We start from the raw sequence: 20,562 nt of genomic DNA, 5'->3' as shown, positions 1-20,562 counted from the left end.
CCTGTCTCTTGCCGCCCAACCTCTCTTTCTCTTCCAGAATGCCAATCTGGCCCCCTGTGGAGCAGACCCGGATGCCAGCTGGGGCATGCGAGGTACACGGAGCGGGGACCCTGTGGGTCTCTGGCTGGGGCAGGGGTCGCTAACACATTCCACAAGTCTCCTTCTGAAACCACCCCGTCCACAGCCTGCAGAAATCTGCCCGGCAAGAACACCTCAGGGGAAGGCCTACTGCTTTCCCTGCCTCTCCCGGCCGAGAGTCAGTTCCACTACGAGCTAGCTTTACCCGCGATGCTCCCTCTCTCCCATCCGTGGCCACGGTGGCCCTGTCCTGCATTGTGCGGCACGCTGTGTCACTTGGGGAAGCAAAGTCACAGGCACGAGGCTTCCAGGGTCTGAGCGGAACGGCGCTGGGCCAAACCCTGCCTGCGTCTTGCTCGCCGTGTGGCTCCTGGCTTGCAGAGTGAGTCTCTGGGTTCAGCAGGGCTGCTAGGAGGTTTGTGTTACCAGAGCGGCCACCTGGTCCTGTGGCAGGTGCCTGGCAGAAGGCACTGCTTACCACCTGGTCACCTTCTGTCCCCGAGAGTGGCAGGGGAGCCTTGCTCTGCTGGGCTGGGTTGCATGGGGACGGAGAGCATCAGTGCGCCACAGCCTGCTCCCTCTAAGTGGCCTTCGGTCCCCGGGGCCTCGGAGCTGGCAGATGCAGAACCACACGGGGCATGTGGGAAAACTCGGACCGACTCCCGACACGGGGGTCTCCCTTCTGAGACTGACTTGATGACCGGGTTCTGTAGATAACTGCTTTCTGTGGGTTCTGTGTGCATGGAAGCCCTACGATCCATACTGTTTCATTTTTGTGACAAGACGCTTTCAGTCTGGAAGTAAGACATTAGGGAGCAGAGCTGAGTAGTTTGAAAAGGATAAAATATAGAGTTAATAAGATAAGATAGTGAGAGATGGGAGAGACTCAGACTGTAACAAGATGTCAGTCTCCACAACACCCCGTAAAAGTTTCCCCAGATATGCCCACTGCCCAGGAAGTAAACTGGGGCTGGCATCTTTCTCAGGGTGGCCCAGACCACCAGAGACAGCGTCACAGCTGAGAAGCACAGTGCCGCCCTCTGGCTACCAGCCTGGCCTCCAGCCTGACCATGCCTCCTGTTCTGGTTTCCTAGGGGAGGCCCTCAGAGCCCTTCCGCCTACAGCTCTGAGATTAGGGCCCCAGTGCAGGCTGCTCGGGGACCGTGCATGGCCCAGCTGACGGCAGGGGGGAGACGGGAGTACCCCAGGGTGGGGATTGCACTCACCTTGGACGACGTCTCGCACTTTCTAAACCATCTCGTGGTCTCCACTCTCTCTCTCTCTTACAGAATACAAGGTAAGCGGGGCCGCTCCCACACTGACCTCCGTGCCGCGCCGCACCTGCCCAGGTTAAAAGTCCTTTCTGTTGTGCTTTCCCTATGAAATGTGTGTGTCAGGTGCAGACGCAAGTATGTATTCTCGGTGGCCTTCTGCTCAGATTTTTGGTGCCAGCACACACTTGCTTCGTGAGGTGACCCTGTGGTTTCCTCCCCCAACAGATCTATCCGTATGACTCCCTCATCGTCACAAACCGAATTCGTGTGAAACTGCCCAAGGACGTGGACCGGACGAGACTGGAGGTAAGCGGGGGGACTGCCGGGGCAGGAGACTCATTTCTCGTGTGAGAGTCTCCGCAAATGCCTCCTCTGTGGTGTCAAGGTCATTGCCACCGTGGGGGACAGTGCAGAGCCTTGCCATGATGCAGAGTCAGGGGCCCACATTGCCTCAGAGGCCAAATGATATGGTGATGTTCTCCAACCTTGACGACTTTGCAAAGAAGACCACCTTGGTTGCGGATGGGGCAGGGAAGGCTTTGTAAGAATAATGAGCTCTGGGCTGGGCGCGGTGGCTTACGCCTATAGTCCCAGCACTTTGGGAGGCCGAGGCGGGAAGATCACTGGAGGTCAGGAGTTCGAGACCAACCTGGCCAACATGGTGAAACCCCATCTCTACTGAAAATACAAAACTTAGCCGGGCATGGTGGTGGGTGCCTGTTATCCCAGCTACTTGGATGCTGAGGCGGGAGAATCACTTGAACCTGGGAGACGGAGGTTGCAGTGAGCCAACGTGGTGCCACTCCACTCCAGCCTGGGCAACAGAGAGACTCGGTCTCAAAAAAAAAAAAAAGAAGAAGAAGAATAAGCTCTGCAGTAGGGGCTTGTTCTCTCCTACTGAGGTTGAGTAAACTGCCCCAGCTTCCCACCCAACCACACTTACACCCATCTAAAATAACCGGACATATGCAGAAAGCAAGTGTATGTTTCAAAACCCCAGCAAGATGTTGGCACAGAATAGGTGTTTGAATCAGATCTGTTGACTGAGAGAACTGACTTAGTTGAGTAGCTACTATGTGCCCAAAGTGGCATGTGCAATCCTCCATTACTCCTCACAAGCGCCCTATGGTGTCCCAGCATCCAGCCAGGGGGTTTTACCTCCTGAGCCCCATCGTGAATGTGCTGCTGCCTTTTAGTAGACTCTCTTGCTAGAGTGAAGGGTCTTGAGGCTCCTGAAGGAAAGGGGACACCCAGCCCCATCTGAGCCCCAAGGCTGGAGAGTGTGTATGACCCCATGTGCACAGGGCCAGCTGCCAGGCCATGCCCCAGCTGCCCACCAGGCAGTGGCTCAGTCCACTTCTGGGGAGGGAGTTGGAGGGGCATGGATGCAGCTGAGGGGCAGTGGCTCAGTCCGCTGCTGGGGAGGGAGTTGGAGGGGCATGGATGCAGCTGAGGGGCAGTGGCTCAGTCCGCTGCTGGGGAGGGAGTTGGAGGGGCGTGGATGCAGCTGAGGGGCAGTGGCTCAGTCCGCTGCTGGAGAGGGAGTTGGAGGGGCGTGGATGCAGCTGAGGGGCAGTGGCTCAGTCCGCTGCTGGGGAGGGAGTTGGAGGGGCGTGGATGCAGCTGAGGGGCACACAGCAGTGCCCTAGTGCTGGTGCCAGACAGGAGAGTAGGCGCCAGGCTGCTCCTCAGAGCGGGAAGTCTGGAAAGGCATTCCAGACCCAGGGAAGCCCCTGAGCAAAGGCTGGCAGGGAGCGGGTGCTACACGCTGTGTCCCCAGATAGGAAGTACGTCCTTACCAGGAACGCTGAGCAGGCACCCACTGCCCTGCACTAGCCGGCTGGGTGCTCTTAAGCTGTGATTTCTGCACCTCTAAGATGAAGATATTGATTGCACTTGACTGAGCTGCTCTGCAGACGGGAGGCTGCAGAAAGCCCCTTGCCCAGGGCCTGGAAAATAGCATTCCCTCGGTACAGGGCTAGTGGCAGTGAGGGAGAGGACCAGGTCACTGGTGTGACTGTAGCGCTGGGGGTGGGTGCATCCATTTTGACCTGTTTGTTGCAAATGATAGGAACTTGACCCAAAGTGACTTAAGCAGAGAAGGAATTTACTGTGTCCATGAGAAGAGTCAAACTGTAAAATACATCAAGAGCTTTTGTCTGAGCCAAATGTGAGTGACCACCCGAGAGGTATAGTCTTGAGAGCTCCTGAGAACATGTGCCCACAGTGGTTGGGTTACAGCTTGGTTTATATGTTTCAGGGAGATAGAAGACATCAGTCAATACATGTCAGGTACACATTGGTTCGGTCTGGAAAGGTGGGACAGCTCAAGGTGGGGGCTTACAGGTCATAGGTGGATTCAAAGATTTTCTGATTGGCCCTTGGTTGAAAGAGTTATTATCTCAAGACCTGGAATCAATAAAAAGGAACATCTGGGTTAAGATAAGGGGTTGTGGAGACCACGGTTCTTATTACATAAAAGAAGTCTCATAAGTGACCATCCTTAGAGGCAATAGATGGCAAATGTTTCCTGTTCAGACTTTTAAAAGGTCCTAGACTCTCGGCTAATCTCTTCAGGATCAGAAAAAGACCTAGAAAGGGAAAGGGATTCTGGAATGTACATTTCCCCGACATGAGACAGCTTTGCAGAGTCATTTTGTTTTTACTTTGAGACAGAGTCTTACTCTGTCGCTCAGGCTGGAGTGCAGTGGCACAATCTCGGCTCATTACAAACTCCACCTCCCAGACTCAAGTGATTCTTCTGCCTCAGCCTCCTGAGTAACTGGGACTACAGGCACCCGCCACCATGCCTGGCTAATGTTTTTATATTTTGTAGAGACGAGGTTTCACCATGTTGGCCAGTCTGGTCTCAAACTCCCAACCTCAGGTAATCTGCCTGCCTCTGCCTCCCAAAGTGCTGGGGTTACAGGTGTGAGCCACCATGCCTGGCCTGCAGAGCCATTTTAAAATATGCCAAAAAATATATAGTTCAGGGTAAAATATTTGTATTTCTTTTAGGGCCTGCTCTCTGTCATGTGATGCTCTACTAGCGTCAGCCTGGAATTTGGTATCTTATTGCTAGTTTTAAGATCTCTGTTTTAATGTTAATGTTATCAGTTGTGCCTGAATTCTGAAGGGAGGAGGGTAGAATGAGACATGTCTGACTCGCCCCCTCTTCCCTTCATGGCCTGAACTCGGGTTTTAGGTTTCTTTGAAATCCCCTTGGCAGAGAAGAGGGGTTCATTCCTCCTCAATCATCAGCTGGCTGCAGGGCTTAGAATTAATTTTTGGCTTACAGCTGACTCTCATGACTGAATGTCTCCTTCAGGTGTGGCTTAATCAAGGGCTCAATTATGTCTCCAGCACCCAGTTTCTTTCTTTCTATCTTTTGACTGTGCTTTTTCTGTGCTGGCTTTATGGATAGACTTTTACCTCACCTCTCTCAGGCTCTAAATCTGCAGGGAAGAGACCCACATCTTTCTCTCAGCAGTCCCAGAAAAAGCCCCATCTCTGCCCCTGAGTAGGTAATATGACCACCCTTTGATCAGCCAATTTGGCCCAAGGAATACAACGCCCCAATTGGCCAGGCTTAGCCATAGGCCCATGCCGGGAGCTAACAGGGCTGCTGACATCCCCTGAGCTGGGTGGCGTATGTAACACTCCATCTTAGATAATGTGATAGTCATTCACAGAGATGTGAAGTCTTCCACAGCGAGAGGAAAGAAGGAAGTAAATCTGCAATGAAGATGAATGGTTAAGAGGAAAGGGGTCTTCTCTGGTGCCCTTTGGTCGTTTACAGCATTTTACAAAATGATGTAGGTAAGGAAAAAAGAGTAATCTGTAATCAGAGAAACAAAGGTGACAGCTGCTTAGGTTACTGCTGCCTGTCACATGACTGAGGTCTTGTAATCATATTCTCTTAAGGCTCAAAATATGTTAAATTTCCAACAGCTTAGATTTTGAACAGCAACTTGTTTTCACATTCCTAAAGATGGGGAAGAGAACGCCGGGCCACAGGCAGTGATTGTCTGCCTGTGGGAGGGTGGGAGATGGGGCTGAGGAGGAGGGAGAAGTCACAGGGCAAACCCTTGACTGCCTTGGCCAGTCAGTGCGGTCAGTCCTCCAGGGTGTGCCGAGCACCCAGATGGGTAGGGATCATGCTAGCAAAGGAAGCACAGAGCCAGATAGCACAAGGCCATTTGCAGGGGTGCGGGGGGAGCTGGCAGCTTGTGGGACATTTGAACTTTACTGCACAGAAGAGGAAAGGCCACCCAAAAGTTCTGATGTGTTAGGATGTCCGTGGGTCATCAGTAGATGTCATGTGTGTCCATGTGAAGAGACCACCAACCAGGCTTTGTGTGAGCAACATGGCTGTTTATTTCACCTGGGAGCAGGTGGGCTGAGTCCCAGAAGAGAGTCAGCGAAGGGAGATAAGGGTGGGGTTGTTTTATAGGATTTGGGTAGGTAAAGGAAAATTCCAGTCAAAGGGGGCTTGTTCTCTGGCGGGGAGGAGTGGGGGTCACAAGGTGCTCAGTGGGGGAGCTTTTTGAGCCAGGATGAGCCAGGGACAAGATAATGTCATCGCTTAAGGCAAGGACCGGCCATTTTCACTTCTTTCGTGGTGGAATGTCATCAGTTAAGGCAGGGCAGGGCATTTGCACTTCTTTTGTGATTCTTCAGTTACTTCAGGCCATCTGGGCGTATATGTGCAAGTCACAAGGGATGCGATGGCTTGGCTTGGACTCAGAGGCCTGACAGTAGGAGGAAGCCAGGCAGCAGGAGCCGGCTAGGAAGCTGGCATGTATGTCCAGGCAGCGCCAGGAGGGTGGAGAAGCCCAGCATCTGTGCTGAGTGAGTGCGCAGGTGAGGCTGCGAATCCAGTGTCACCCACCTCACACTCAGGAGGCGCCCCTGCTATCTCATCCTTGAGATGTCTCTTGGGTGGCCTCTGCCTACCGTCACATGTGACCATCCCCCAGTGGCCAGAGAAGGCACCTCATACTGAACTCCAACACCGCTAGCAGCCTGCAGGGATGCATTCTTCAGTTCCTGTTTGTTTCCTTGTGAGTTGCATGGTCAGGTCCCGTCCCAAGCATAAATACTACTGACCATTGTGAAATGGGTGTCTCCAGTGGGGTGGGTGGTTCACCCGTTCAGGAACTGCCAGACAAAGGGCATGTCCCCTCTGGGGACTGTCTCATGGTGCTGGAGTTAATTGCTCTCACCACAAGAGGTGAGCTCAGCCAGCATGTCTGGCAGCTCCTGGCCAGCAGCAGCGTGGAACCAGGGGTCTGTTGGGACTTGCTGCAACCCTCTTGGGACTGTAGTGTGCTTGACAGGACTTCTATTTAACTTTTCTTTGGTAATAATACAACATGAAAATTGTAAAATACACGCGGCTAACATTTGTAAATGTATCCTTTTAAAACACCCTCTGACACCTGGGTAATGGTTTTAATCACTCAGATTTCTGAGAACACACACAAGGGTGCGACCGTAGTCCTCCCTCCTCAGGATCAGCCAAGCCGGGAGGCAACTGGAAATATTACCACATATGGGGAATGTCCCTCATTCTTCAGCAGCGGCTGCCTGCCTGCCTGCCTCGGGCTGGGAGTGGGATGTGAGCCAGAGGGGGCTCAGGAGGGGCCACCTCCCAGCAGGAGAGAAAGGGACCCCTGGCGTTTTTCTTTCGGAGGAAAGAGCTTTATTTTTAATATAAAAACTATTCTTAACTGTCATAAAAGTCCAGAAAAATACAAAGAAGGACATAAACCTCTTAAGGAATTCCCCCACCCAGGCACAGCTGATAACTCAGTGGGAGACATGCCTCTGGAAATCTCTTTTGCACATCATCTCAGAGCTAACTGAATCCTATTTTGGATCAAGAGAGCTCATACTGTATATCCAGGTTTGACATCCTGCTTTTTGCTTTCAAATTTAACATGGATATTTCTAGGCCAGTCAGTGACGATCTCCCCCACCTTTTATTTATTTATTTTTATTTATTTTTTGAGACAGAGTCTCCCTTGGTCTCCCAGGCTGGAGTGCAGTGGTGCAATCCCAGCTCACTACAGCCTCCACCTCCTGGGTTCAAGCAATTCTCTTGCCTCAACCTCCTGAGTAGCTGGGACTACAGGTGCCCACCACCACACCTGGCTAATTTTTTGTGTTTTTAATAGAGATGAATTTTCACCATGTTGGCCAGCCTGGTCTCAAACTCCCGACCTCAGGTGATCTGCCCACTTCAGCCTCCCAAAGTGCTAGGATTACAGGCGTGAGCCACCACGCCAGCCTGCCCTACCTTATAAATGGCCATGTGGTGGCCCACTGCGAATGTGGTTCCCACAGGGGACGTGTGTGTACCTGTGTGCTTTCATATGTGTGTGTGTCTATATGTGTGAGCATGTGTGTTTACATGTGTGTATATGTGCATATACATGTGGGTATGTGTGTGCACACATGTGTGTGTATTCATCCATTTTCACACTGCTATAGAGAAATACCCAAGACTGGGTAATTTATAAAAGAAAGAGGTTTAATTCACTCGCAGTTCTGCACGACTGGGGAGGCCTCAGGAAACTTACAGTCATGGTGGAAGGGGAAGCAAGGCACGTCTTACATGGTGGCAGGAGAGAAAGAGAGTGCAAAGGAGGAACTGTCAAACACTTACAAAACCATCAGATCTCGTGAGAACTCACTCTCATGAGAACAGCATGGGGGAAACTACCCCCAGGACCCAGTCACCTCCCACCCGTCCCTCCCTCCACATGTGGGGATTATGGGGATTCTAATTTCAGATGAGATTTGGGTGAGGACACAGCCAAACTATATCAGTGTGCATGTGTGTATACACATGCCTGTGTGTATGTATGTATGTTGATATGTGTGTAAGTGTGTGTATAAGGGTGTGTATACATGTATGTGTGTATATGTGTATGTTTGTGTATGCATGTACACGTGTGTGCATGTGTGTATATGTGTGTATACATGTGTGTATGTATGTGTATACGTGTGTGTGTGTATGCATGTGGATATGCGTGTGTGTGTGCATGTGTGCATGCAAGTGTGTGTGTGTGCATGTGTTGTGTGAGTAAGATGAGGGATGGCAGGTAGGAAATGAATTCCAGAAAGAACAAAGTACATGTGCAAAGGACTTGGGACAGGAGGGAGCCATGGCTGCTGGAAGAAGTATACGAAAGCTGTGTCTGGACCTGAACCCTGATAGACCCTGCAGGGCCCTGGACCATGTTAAGCAGTTTTTTTTTTTAGCCTAAGAGCAATGGCATTTATGACTAGGTGTGCAATTGAAAACAACCCCTGTGGCTACATGGTGAAGCCCAGATTGGCTACGTAGAGGCAGGGAGACTGTTTCAGGGCAATTTAGGTCTGGGGCAAAACATGATGGCATCTTCGACACTGGTTGTGGACTGATGAGTGTGAGAAGTGGATGGATGCAGGTGATCTGTGGGAAGTCGAGGGAGCGGAACTTGGTGATGGGAAAGCACCCCAGGTGTGGCTGCTGGCTGTGCGGGTGGGATGGTGACACCCAGCCAGATGCTCTGCGCCTGTGAGCGGCAGTCAGCCACTGTGACAGTGGGTTTTGCAAAAGAGGAAAATTTTATGCACAAGACTGCTGAGCAAGGAGACTGGAGAACAAATCTCAAACTTGCCTCCCAGAGAATAGGGCCTAGGGAGGAATAAGAAGTGGGTGATCTAAGGCATGGGAAAGATGGCTGGCTGGTGGGGAAGGTGAGGGCATTGGGATTTTGGGTGAACATGATTGAGCTACATGGTTCTTCATGGGACGTATGTTTAAGAAAAAGACAGTGTTAGCATGATCCAAGAAAGGTGTTTTTGGTTCTCTGAAGTCGGGCATTCGCTCAGGCCTACTTGAAGGGCTCATGGTCTCTACTGGCTTAAAATGGACAAGAGCTAACTGTAAGTTCCCAAAAAACAACTTTAAGCAACCATTACTATAGCGATCCACACATTAGAGGTGTTATCTGTAAGGGAGCTAGTGGGAATTTAGTGGTGTATTGTTTGGCCACATGACTTTTAGCTATATAGGTTAAAAAATTAAGGCGCGAGTGACTAGAAGCAAGCAGGCAGATTAAGTTTGGAGTCCCAATCAGATGCGTCCCTCAGTTTCAAGGGTGGATGGAGCGGCCAGCACCTAGTGGAGCAGCACGTGGGCAGATGTGATTAACACCCACTGATGGGGCATGGCCAAGGGGACGCAGGATGCCCAGCCGCACAGCGGTGAAAGGTGCCACGCAGCACATGGTAGGTGTTGAGTTAGTGTGGATACATATAGAGGAGTATGGAGAAGCCATGATCATCCTCTTCCACTCTGAGAGGGCTGTCCTATGGAAGAGGGTCAGATGAATCAGGTGGCGCCAACACGCAGAGCGGGATTCAGCACACAGAGCTCGTAAGAGGCAGAGCTGAGATTCAAGCTAAGGTGCTGCTGGCAGCCACTGCAACATGCTGTCTTCTGAGTTAATTACAGTGTGGAAAATGCATTTGTTTTTGAGACAGGGTCTCCCTCTGTCACCTAGGGTGAAGTGCAGTGGCACAATCACAGCTCACCATAGCCTCAACCTCCTGAGCTCAAGTGATCCTCCCACCTCAGCCTCCTGAGTAGCTGGGACTACAGGCATGTGCCACCACACCCAGCTAATTTTTTACTTTTTGTAGAGACAGGGTCTTACTATGTTGCCCTGGCTGGTCTTAAATTCATGGGCTCAAGTGATCCTCCCACCTCAGCCTCCTCAGTAGCTGGGACTACAGGCATGTGCCACCACACCCAGCTAATTTTTTACTTTTTATAGAGACAGGGTCTTACTATGTTGCCCTGGCTGGTCTTAAATTCCTGAGCTCAAGTGATCCTCCCACCTCGGCCTCCCAAAGTGCTGGGATTTCAGTCATGAGCCACTGCGTCCAGCCTGAAAATGAATTTCTAACCTGTCTTAGGTGCCCCCAACTTCCCAGTACAGACAGGCATTTTGCTCCTTAGATAGGAAAGTGTATCAACCAGGGTTTTCCAGAGAAACAGAACCATTAGGTGGATGAATGGTAGGTGGATGAATGGATAGATGGATAAGCGGATGGATGGGTGGGTGGATGGATAGGTTGGTGGATGGATGGGTGGATGGGTGGGTGGGTGGATGGATGGGTGGATGGGTGGGTGGGTGGGTGGGTGGATGGATGGATGGATGGATGGATGGATAGATGGATGCATGGGTGGGCGGATGGATGGGTTGGTGGATGGATGGGTTGGTGGATGGATGGGTAGGTGGATGGGTGGGTAGATGGATAGGTAGGTGGATGGGTGGATGGATGGGTGGGTAGATGGATGGGTGGGTGGATGGATAGGTGGGTGAATGGATGGGTGTATGGGTGGGTGGGTGGGTGGATGTATGGATGGATGGATAGATGGATGCATGGGTGGGTGGATGGATGGGTGGATGGATGGATAGATGGGTGCATGGGTGGGTGGATGGATGGGTTGGTGGATGGATAGGTGGATGGATGGGTAGGTGGATGGGTGGGTAGATGGATAGGTAGGTGGATGGGTGGATGGATGGGTGGGTAGATGGATAGGTAGGTGGATGGGTGGATGGATGGGTGGGTAGATGGATGGGTAGGTGGATGGATAGGTGGGTGAATGGATGGGTGTATGGGTGGGTGGGTGGGTGGATGGATGGATGGATGGATGGATAGATGGATGCATGGGTGGGTGGATGGATGGGTGGATGGATGGATAGATGGATGCATGGGTTGGTGGATGGATGGGTTGGTGGATGGATAGGTGGATGGATGGGTAGGTGGATGGGTGGGTAGATAGATAGGTAGGTGGATGAGTGGATGGGTGGATGGATGAGTGGGTGGATGGGTGAGTAGGTGGGTGGGTGGGTGAATGGGTGGGTGGGTGGATGAGTGGGTGGATGGGTGGGTGGAAGGGTGGGTGGATGGACTGGTGGATGGGTGGGTGGGTGGATGGATGGGTGGGTGGATGAGTGTGGATGGATGGATGGATGGATGGATGGATGGATGGATGGATGCATGGATGGATGGATGGAGGAGTGAATGGATTGGTGGATTGGTGGATGGGTGGATTGGTAGATGGATTGGTGGCTGGGTGGATGGATGGATGGATAGATAGATAGGTAGATAGATAGATAGATAGCCACAGCCGTATACTAATAAATTTATTTTAAGAACTTGGCCCACACAACTGTGCAGGCTGGCAATTCTGCAATGTGAAGGGCAGGCCAGCAAGCCAGGGACTCAGGCAGGAGTCAATATTCCAGGCTGGGCTTCTTCTCTGGGAAACCTCAGTATTTATTCTTCAGGCTGTCAACAGACTACATGAGGCTCCTGCATTATTGAGGGCAATCTCCTTTTCTTGCAGTCAACTGACTGTCAATGTGAGCTGCATCTACAGCACACTTTCACGGCAGCATCTAGACTAGCGCATGACCAAACAGCCAGGCCCCACAGCCCAGCCACGTCAACACGTACAATTCAGCTGTCTCAGAACGCAAGGTGAATGGGTGGAAAGGGACTTCTTGTCTGGCCTGAGGCCCTCCCGGGTCCGTGGCTTGAGGATTCGCACTCTGAGACCTTTCTGCTTGCTTGGCAGGGCAGGGCAGAGCAGGAAAACAACGCTGTAACCACAGGAGCTTTTGTAAACTGCACACTTAGTCATAAATGCCATTGCTCTTAGGCTAAAAACCAAACTGCTTAACACAGTCCAGGGCTCTGCAGGGCCTATCCTGTCCTCACCTTTCCCTGCTCAGGTCAGACACCTCAGCTTTCTTCTTCCTTTTTTTTTTTTTTTTTTTTTTTTTGAGACATAGTCTTGCTCTGTCACCCAGGTGCTGGAGTACAGTGGCACAATCTCAGATTACTGGAACCTCCACTTCCCTAGTTCCAGTGATTCGCCTGCCTCACCCTCCCGGGTAGCTGGGACTACAGGCATGTACCACCACGCCCGGCTAATTTTTGTATTTTTAGTGGAGACGGGGTTTTGCCATGTCAGCCAGGCTGGTCCCAAACTCCTGATCCACCCACCTCAGCCTCCCAAACTGCTGGGATTACAGGCGTGAGCCACCACGCCCAGTCGACACCTCAGCTTTCTTATGCTTCCCCCAGCAGCCAAGGTTCCTCCTGCCCCAGGCCTTTGCACACACACTTTATTCTTCCTGGAATTCATTTCCTACCTGCCATCCCTCACCCTACACACACATACACACACACACACACACACACACACAGCAAGGGGAGCAGCTCATTGCTGGAGTCCTGTGGTTTCTTGAACTGTCCTCTTACAGGCCCTGAGGCCAAATGCACACCAGGGTTTGCTCAAGCAGTGAGAGCTCAAACTGTTGGAATGTGCCTGTAAAATGAGGGCCCCACGTGAAAGAATATCTCCTTTGTTTAAACTCATCCAACTGGTCTGATGGGAGGGTGTGTCCTGGTAGACTGAGGGTGACAGTCGGAGGTTTGGAGCCACATGCGTGTGTCTGAGAGATAGGTTTGCACCAGAATCCTGGACCTGAGGGCCTCCCTGGCCAAGACAAGGAAGAGAAACACAAGCAGAACTGTGTGGCTGGGAGAAAGTGTCGGGAGTCAGGAGAGTGGCGGGCAGACGCCAAATGCAGGGGCCTCGTAGGCCAGGACAGTGGTAGCGGAGCCCCGTGGCGCCACAGCAGAGAGCAGGACAGGCAGTGGAAGCTGGAGGTGTTGGGAGGCAGCGCTGCAGAGGGGAGCCCAGATTTAGATTCACAGATGCAGACAAGACATCTTGTCCCTCAGTGAGGATGGGACAGTGCTGTGAGCAGACAGGCCTGTGCTCACCCTCATGGTGCTGAGAGCCAGAGAAGGTCAACACTGACTCAGCCTTGAGGGACACAGCATGGCCCCAGGGCCTGCTTGGTGAGCGTAATCCAGGAGGGCCTCCAGGAGGAGGGGACACTTGAATCAGGACCAGTAGGATGAGGAAGAACTGCCAGTGAATGGGAGAGGGAGCACTGCGTGGTGCTTCCCCTGGGGTTCCTCAGCACACCGTGGAGCAGAGGAGCGGAGGAGAGGTGTGCAAGGCTGTGGAGGGGTAGGGTCCTGGAGCCACCTGATAGCCATGACATTGCCCCGCTAAGCCACTGTCCCCTCTCTGCCCCATAGGCTGTGGGGAAGGTCCCAGGGTGTGGAGGGAGAGCTCGCCTGGAGGGACAGTGGCCACCATCATTATGACAGTGATGTCGCTGTAGGTCCTGTAGGGACCTCCTGCTGGGACGGCTGGAACTTTGGGGCCTCTCCCAGGGGCGTCTGAGATTGGTGGGGTCAGCGGAGCCGGGAGTACCCTGAGGGGACTTAGGGCTGGAGATTGGTGGGGGAGTTGGCCGGGACAACCTGTGCCTGCTGGAGTGGAGGTGGCACAGGTCCCCGAGGCTTCACAGCAAACCTGAGATGGTCCTGGAGGTCCAAGTGGGAGGCAGGAAGTAAGGGTGGAGGAAAGGTCAAGCCACCTAGCCTGACTCCCAGGTCTGGCTCTGCCACTTCTTGGCTATGTGACCTTGGGCAAGTCACACAGCCTCTCTCAGCCTGGGCTTCCTGAGGCGGTCCCCCTGCCATGCTGCAAAAACACCTCCTTGCAGGATGTTCCCTGGGGAAACCAGCGTACCTCAGTAGTGAGGCCGCCCCACCCTCTGCAAAGACACCCACCCCAGGCTTCCTTCAGCTGTGCTTGGCCTGCGCAAGCCCTGGGGGTGAGGTGCACTCCTGCAGGGCCTTCAGGAACCTGGGGCCAGAGGAGCTGGCTTGAGGCCAGAAAGCTGGCCCGGCCTCTGGGGTCAACTGGGCCTCACCCATCCTGCCTGCCCTGGCAGACCCATGGAGGAAGCCTCTCTGCCTGTGGCCGAGTGAGATTGAGTGCCAGTTCTGCAGCTGGCCATGGGGTGGGGACCTTTGAGCCCTTCTCACCCAGGAGGCAGTGGAGACTCAGCCAGGTGAGGTGTGACACTCAGAATCCCATAGCTGGAGCCCAGAGTTATGAACAGACCCCTGCTGGGGACAGCCCCTTATGTGACCCTCACCCAGTCTTCCAGATACCCAGGCAACCAAGTTCTGTTCTCACGCTGCAGACAGAAAACAGGACTGGAGCCTGGGGAGAGGTGGTCCCTGCCAGCCCCCTAGACCCCTGACCCCAAGTCCTGGGCCCTGTAGGCCACATATGAGTGGCCCGGCCCAGCCCAGCCCATGTGCTCAGGACACCCCTGGCCCCTCCCTGTTGCTATGGTCTGCCAAACCAGGCTACTCCCTGGGGCCTCTGGTGATGCAGTGTCCCAGTCCCAGTGCCACACTCCCAGAGACGGTAACCATTCACAGCAACTTCAGAAGCCGCCCAGGTGCTCCCTCCAACACCTCAGCTGCACCACCCCTCCACCGCCCCTCACAGTCATCCCCAAGGGTACCTCTGGTTCCCACACCCACCTCCCAACACCCTGCCAGCCTTCCTGCTTGCCTGCCAGCTCCAAGTCTTCCTCGAATCGCCCTCCCCAGACGCTCCCACAGCCTGGAGCCCATGGTGTCATCCTCACATCTGCCCTTCTCTCCCTCCCCAGCATGCGGGGCATGACTGCCCACCGTCTGCTCCCTCTCCATTTCTCCCTCCTGTAGCAAAGACCTGACCCCAGCTAAACCCAAGAGACCATTCACTCACCAGTCTTCCTCCCTTTAAATACGCAATTGCAGATGGTAGGGGGCACTGCCCAGCCATCCTGCCACACCACCCCCCTGACACCTCTCTGCCTGCCAGCACCTTTGTGCCCCTCCCCTAGCCTTCCAGCAGGAAGCAGGAATGTGGTCACAGGGAGGCCTGCCCCAGGCGCCAGCACTGAACTCTCCTGCCCTTCGCCCTTCGGTGTCAGCCTCCGGTCCTTTACATGTTTACTTGTTTACTTATGTGTCAGTTCACCACCCCAGCCTACCCCTGCCAGGGGCCTTATGTCTCTGGCTTTCCATGTCTGAAACAAGGTCTGGTATCACCAGGTCTTGGATAAAGCTAGAAATGATTTTCCTTTTTCGTTCCTTTGATCGCATTTGTCTTGATTGTTCCACCGTAATTCAGAAGATGGTGATTTGGTACCTGTAAGTGCAGGGCTGCTATCTTAAATGACACATTGAGTGTCTTAAATGTCTTAAGAGACACAGTCTGAAATGACAATTCTGTTTCTGTGGACTGGCTGATGGATTTCTCAGCACCAAGAAACCCTGATCTCAGCACTATGCAAGTGGTTCATTTCTGGCAAGCACCGGGATTCTTTTCCTCTTTGCAAACTCGAGATAGCAGCAGGCGGCCGAGGGCCTCTTCTTGGCGGACTTGCGGGATATACTGTGTGTGTGTGTGTGTGTGTGTGTGTGTGTGTGTGTGTGTGTGTGTGTGTGTGATAGAGACAGAGAGAGAGAGAGAGACTGACTCTGGGCCTAGATTCAACTAAAACATGGCATTCTGGGGGATTTCCTGAGTCCCTCCTCCAGATCACCCCAACTACTGGGGCTCCAAAATCCAGTGCATACCTCACAGATTTGGTGACTTTTGCGAAATGCGTGAATGGCAATGGTTTACACTTTTCATAGTTGACCAGATGTCTCCACTTCCATTTTCTCTTTTGCTAATCACAGTGATTCTAATATAGCACTTGAGTTTTTTGTTTGTTTGTTTTTTGAGACAGGGTCTCACTATGTCACCCAGGTTTGAAGTGCAGTGGTGTGATCACAGCTCACTGCAGCCTGGACCCCCGGGCTCAAGAGATCCTCCCACCTCAGCCTCCTCAGTGGCTGGGACTCCAGGTACACGCCGGCGCACCCGACTAATTTTTGTAATTTTTGTAGAGATGGGGTCTCGCCATGTTACCCAGGCTGATCTCAAACTCCTGAGCTCAAGTGATCTGCCCGCCTTGGCCTCCCAAAGTGCTGGGATTACAGGTGTGAGCCACTATGCCCATCCAAATTGACCATTTTAACTATTTTATTTTATTTTATTTATTTTTTTGAGATGGAGTCTTACTCTGTCACCCAAGCTGGAGTGCAGTGGTGTGATCTCGGCTCACTGCAACCTCTACCTCCTGGGTTCAAGCGATTCTCCTGCCTCAGCCTCCTGAGTAGCTGGGATTACAGGCATGCACCACCATGCCCGGCTAATTTTTGTATTTTTAGTAGAGATGGTGTTTCGCCATATTGGCCAGGCTGGTCTTGAACTCCTGACCTAAGGTGATCCACCCACCTCGGCCTCCCAAAGCGCTGGGATTACAGGCGTGAGCCGCCACCCCCGGCCCATTTTAACCATTTTAAAGTGTGCCATTCAGTACCGTTCACTGCATTCACAACATTGTGCCACCAGCCCTACTCTCCAGCTCCAGAACATTCCAGCTCCGGAACATTTTCTTCACCACAAGAGGAAACCCCATACCCATTAAACAGTCCCTCCCCATTCCTCTCTCCCCCAGTCCCTGGCCACCATGAATCCATGCTCTGTCTCTATGGACTTGCCTGTTCTGGACATTTCAGAGAAGTGGAATCGTACACTGTGTGGTCTTTGGTGTCTGGCTTCCTTCACAGAGCCAGCAAGCATGTTTGGGGCTTGCCTATGCTGTGGCACGTGCTGGAACTTCACGGCCTTTTAAGGCTGAAGGGTATTCTGTCACATGGACATGCCACATTCTGTGTATCTGTTCGTCCATTGATGGACACCTGGCTTGTTTCCACGTTGCAGTGATTTTGAGTAATGCTGCTAGGAACGTGGGCGAATCATCTGTCTAAGTCCCTGTTTTCCATTCCTCCGGGTGTCCATCCAAGAGTGGACGGCTGGGGCATGTGATAACTGTGTGGAACGTGTCGCAGAACTGTGGAAGACTGCTCTCACATAGCTGCACTGAAGCCATACTTTTCAGAGGGCAGCAGACAGGGATTCCGGGCAGAGCCTGGCCTCTTCCTGCCACTAGCCTTCTCCAGCCTCCTTCCAGTTCCTCCTCTCAGCCCCGCCCAGGTGAGGCAAGGGAAGCATCCCTGTGGATGGAAAGCCCCAGGCTCCCTGGAAAGGCTCCTCATGGGAGGGGACGCCTGAGCCAGCTCTGAGGGATGTGGGGTTTCTCAGAGCCTGCTGAGGAAGACAGGCAGGAGAGTAGGGGTTGCAGGCCCTGCAAGGCAGAGCTAGAAGGCAGGTGGCTCTTGGCGAGGAGCTCCACAGAGCTTGCGGTGGCTGAGGTCATACTAACACATGCGGCCAGCACCCACAGGTACAGTCCACACCCAGTGCTGGCCTATGTCCACGCCTTCCTCCCCACAGCCCCAGGGTATGGGCTCTAGGGGACCTCATTACACAGATGAGCAGACTGAGGCTCCAGAGGCTAACTCACTCCTGCGGCATCCCAGAAGCACTGGCATCCACGCCCTGACCACCAAGCTGTGTGCCTTTCCACGGTGACCCCAGACAAGAAGCTGGGCTCAGAGAGGCGTAACAACTCTCTCACGCTCACACACCAGGGCCTTCCGGTGGAGGGAGGGTTTGCGCCCGGGCCTGGGCCTTGCCTGGCATCGTTGCTCACTGTCCACATCCCAGCCTCCTGGGCTATGAAGTCCAGGGAGTTAAACCCTCCACCTCCTGCTCTCAGATGGCAGCTGTGACTGCTCACTGAAGTAATGAATATGACCGCTGAAGGAAATCTATAAAAGCTCAGACATCTGCGGGCAGGTAGGGGTCCTGGTTCAGGATGTGTTAATGAACTCAGTCTGCAGCAGCAGATGCCTTTGTAGGGGTCAAGAGCGGAAGGTTCTGGCTCCAGCTCCGCCACTGGGTGCTGTGTGTTCCTTGTGTGTCCCTGACAGGGTCACCGTCCCTGAACTCAGTTCTTTCACTGCAGAGAGGGTGCCAGGAACCGCCAGGAGGCCGGGCACGCTGAGGGCCACCCCGTCCTCAATGCAATCCTGCCCCTGCATTGCTTGGCGGCAGCACATGGCCCAACAGTGTCCCTTGCTGCGTGCTAACTGGTCCCTTCTGTTTTGCCTTTTTGTTTGAAGAGACACTTGTCGCCCGAGGAGTTCCAGGAAGTGTTTGGGATGAGCATCGAGGAGTTTGACCGCCTGGCCCTCTGGAAGAGGAATGACCTTAAGAAGAAAGCCCTGTTGTTCTGACAGCTGCCAGCCTGCCCCACCGGTGTGTGCCAGGCGCCGAGGCGAGGGGTCCCTGGCAAGCACCACGCACACCCCTCCCACATACCTTGCTCTGGCTTCTCTGTGTCGATGGGGTGGGCGGGAGGGGGTCCCCCAGCAGGTGCAGCCCTTGTGCCTGCCGACGACGCTCCTGCCCGTAGTTTAGGGCTGAGACGGCTAGCTTCACACCCTTCCCCGCTGTGGCTTGGTGTCAGGGAGAGGCTGCAGAGTGGCTATGTCGGGCATTAGACGGAGCACACAGGTGGCTGCAGCCCAGTCTACCTTCCCAGCATCCTCGAGGTGCCCTGGCTCTGGTGCTAGGCATGTGGCGGACAGAGGTGGCTGGGACGTGAGCTGTGAGACTTGTTGATGACAGGTGCTGACACCATTGTCGGGGGTGGGCACACGGCCCTTCGGAGCCTGGGCAGCCCGGCCTCACAGGTGGACTCGCAGACAGGGCAGGGAGCGTCCGGGACAGTGCCAAGAGTGGGGTGTGTGATTTTTGCAGGCGTCTGTGATGAGTCTCTTTAGGGACAAATGTCAACAAGGGACAAGACAGGGCACCTTCCGCCAGCGCCCCTCCATGCGCTGCATTCCTCTTCCAGATCACCCCCTAGATGCCTACACAATATCTTTAAAGTAACACAGAAGTTTTTATTTTATTAAAAAGTATAGCCTACTTACACGCGAGATGACATATATAGAGTTTAATTTTACAGCCCCTCCGCAGGGGAGCGGCCTCCAGCCTTATTCTCCACCGCTCGGATCTGTGTGGTTTCAGTCAGTTCTTGGTGTGGTCCTCATACATAGAGCTCCCTGTCTGCTTTCTTTTCTCTTTCTTTTTTCTTTTTCTTGTCACACAGGTAACCTTAAAGACAGACCCCTCTAAATAACGCTTTGTAAATACACGTGAAGTAGAGCCGCCACTGTTTTCCTTGCGGCTATTTTTCCAAATCTTGGAGAGAAAACATCCTCCTCTGACGGCCAAAGCCCCAGAATCAAGGGTTTCCATGTACCCGGCCTGACACCCGACGCAGCTCTCGGTGCACCATCCTTGTGCTGCGGCTGGCGGTGTCTTAGCCTGAAACAGAAACCCCACCCGCCCCAGGAGCGATGTGCTCCCTGAAACAGACAACCACACGCTGTTGGGGAGACCAGGATGGAGATGGGATGGAGATATAGCTCTTCTCATCTTCAAAGCCAGCAGGGTTGGAGCAGGAGGCTGGCCGGGCTCCCCAGGCGAAGGCGTTGGTGTCCGTCATTAGGGGTGCGTTAGGGTGCAGCGCCGGCCGTCACAGGATGCGGATAAGCGCGCTGAGAGGTGGATGAAACACCAAAGTCTGTTTCCCTGTCCGCAGTGGGTGTTGCCTCTTTGTGTGTGTCCCGATGTTCCTGCCTGTGAGTCGGCCTTACTCCGCTTCCTTAGCACCCATGACACGCCAAGTCCCGTTTCGCACTCGGCTTCTTACCCGCCCGGCTCGGCTAGGGACGGGGAGTTTTTAGCACCTAATATGCTTCCTGCCATTGAGCAATCTGAGCCTGAGCAACTGGAAACCCCCATTTCTCATTAGTGCAATGTCATGTCTGATCCCAGGAAGCCTGGAAAATAAAAGATGATGCATTATAACTTGCGGAAGTACAAGACCACTTGTTATGAACTTGTGTGATTTGAAAGGCAAGGCCCCTTCTGCAAGTAGTGCTTGGGGAGGGCACCCGTTCACCCGTTCCAGGCATAGCGCTGGGTGTGTTCACAGGGCAGGCAAGGCTTGGGGAGGGGCCAAGTGTTCCCACTGGGCATTCCCCAGAGGCAGCTTGCACAGATGCAGTCCTGGGCCCTCACCAAGGCCAGGGCCTCTGCTGATGGCAGTGATGAGGGAAACCTGATACACACCTGCCCCGGAGGTTGGGGAGACAAGGACAGCAAGGCTGATCGCTGCTCTGTGGAGCTGGCCCCAGGGAGGTCCCAAATACACCACCAGGTCAGGGGAAGCTTTCTAGA

The 20,562-nt window shown here is 53.4% G+C and overlaps 1 protein-coding gene across 27 annotated transcripts in view; it reads left to right on the top strand.

Moving 5' to 3' along the window:
• ABLIM2 (actin binding LIM protein family member 2) overlaps positions 1-20,205 on the top strand; it is a 193,940-nt gene extending 173,735 nt beyond the window's left edge. For 16 of the 27 annotated variants that reach the window (XR_004055365.1, XM_010370010.2, XM_010370017.2 and 13 more), the window contains 4 exons: positions 38-92; positions 1,368-1,375; positions 1,578-1,658; positions 18,432-20,205. Coding sequence is in view for 26 of the 27 variants with exons in the window: in XM_010370010.2 (XP_010368312.1) it covers positions 38-92; positions 1,368-1,375; positions 1,578-1,658; positions 18,432-18,545 (258 nt within the window). In the remaining variant the exon portion in view is untranslated. The remainder of the gene's footprint in view (positions 1-37; positions 93-1,367; positions 1,376-1,577; positions 1,659-18,431) is intronic. The other 11 variants (XM_010370019.2, XM_010370015.2, XM_030924668.1 and 8 more) reach the window with 1 other exon arrangement.
• Positions 20,206-20,562: the final 357 nt, after the last annotated feature.

This window comes from Rhinopithecus roxellana, chromosome 2, assembly GCF_007565055.1.
Source record: "Rhinopithecus roxellana isolate Shanxi Qingling chromosome 2, ASM756505v1, whole genome shotgun sequence".
NCBI lineage: Eukaryota > Metazoa > Chordata > Mammalia > Primates > Cercopithecidae > Rhinopithecus > Rhinopithecus roxellana.
Note: the sequence above shows the minus strand (reverse complement) of the source record. Positions and strands in the feature narration are given on the sequence as shown.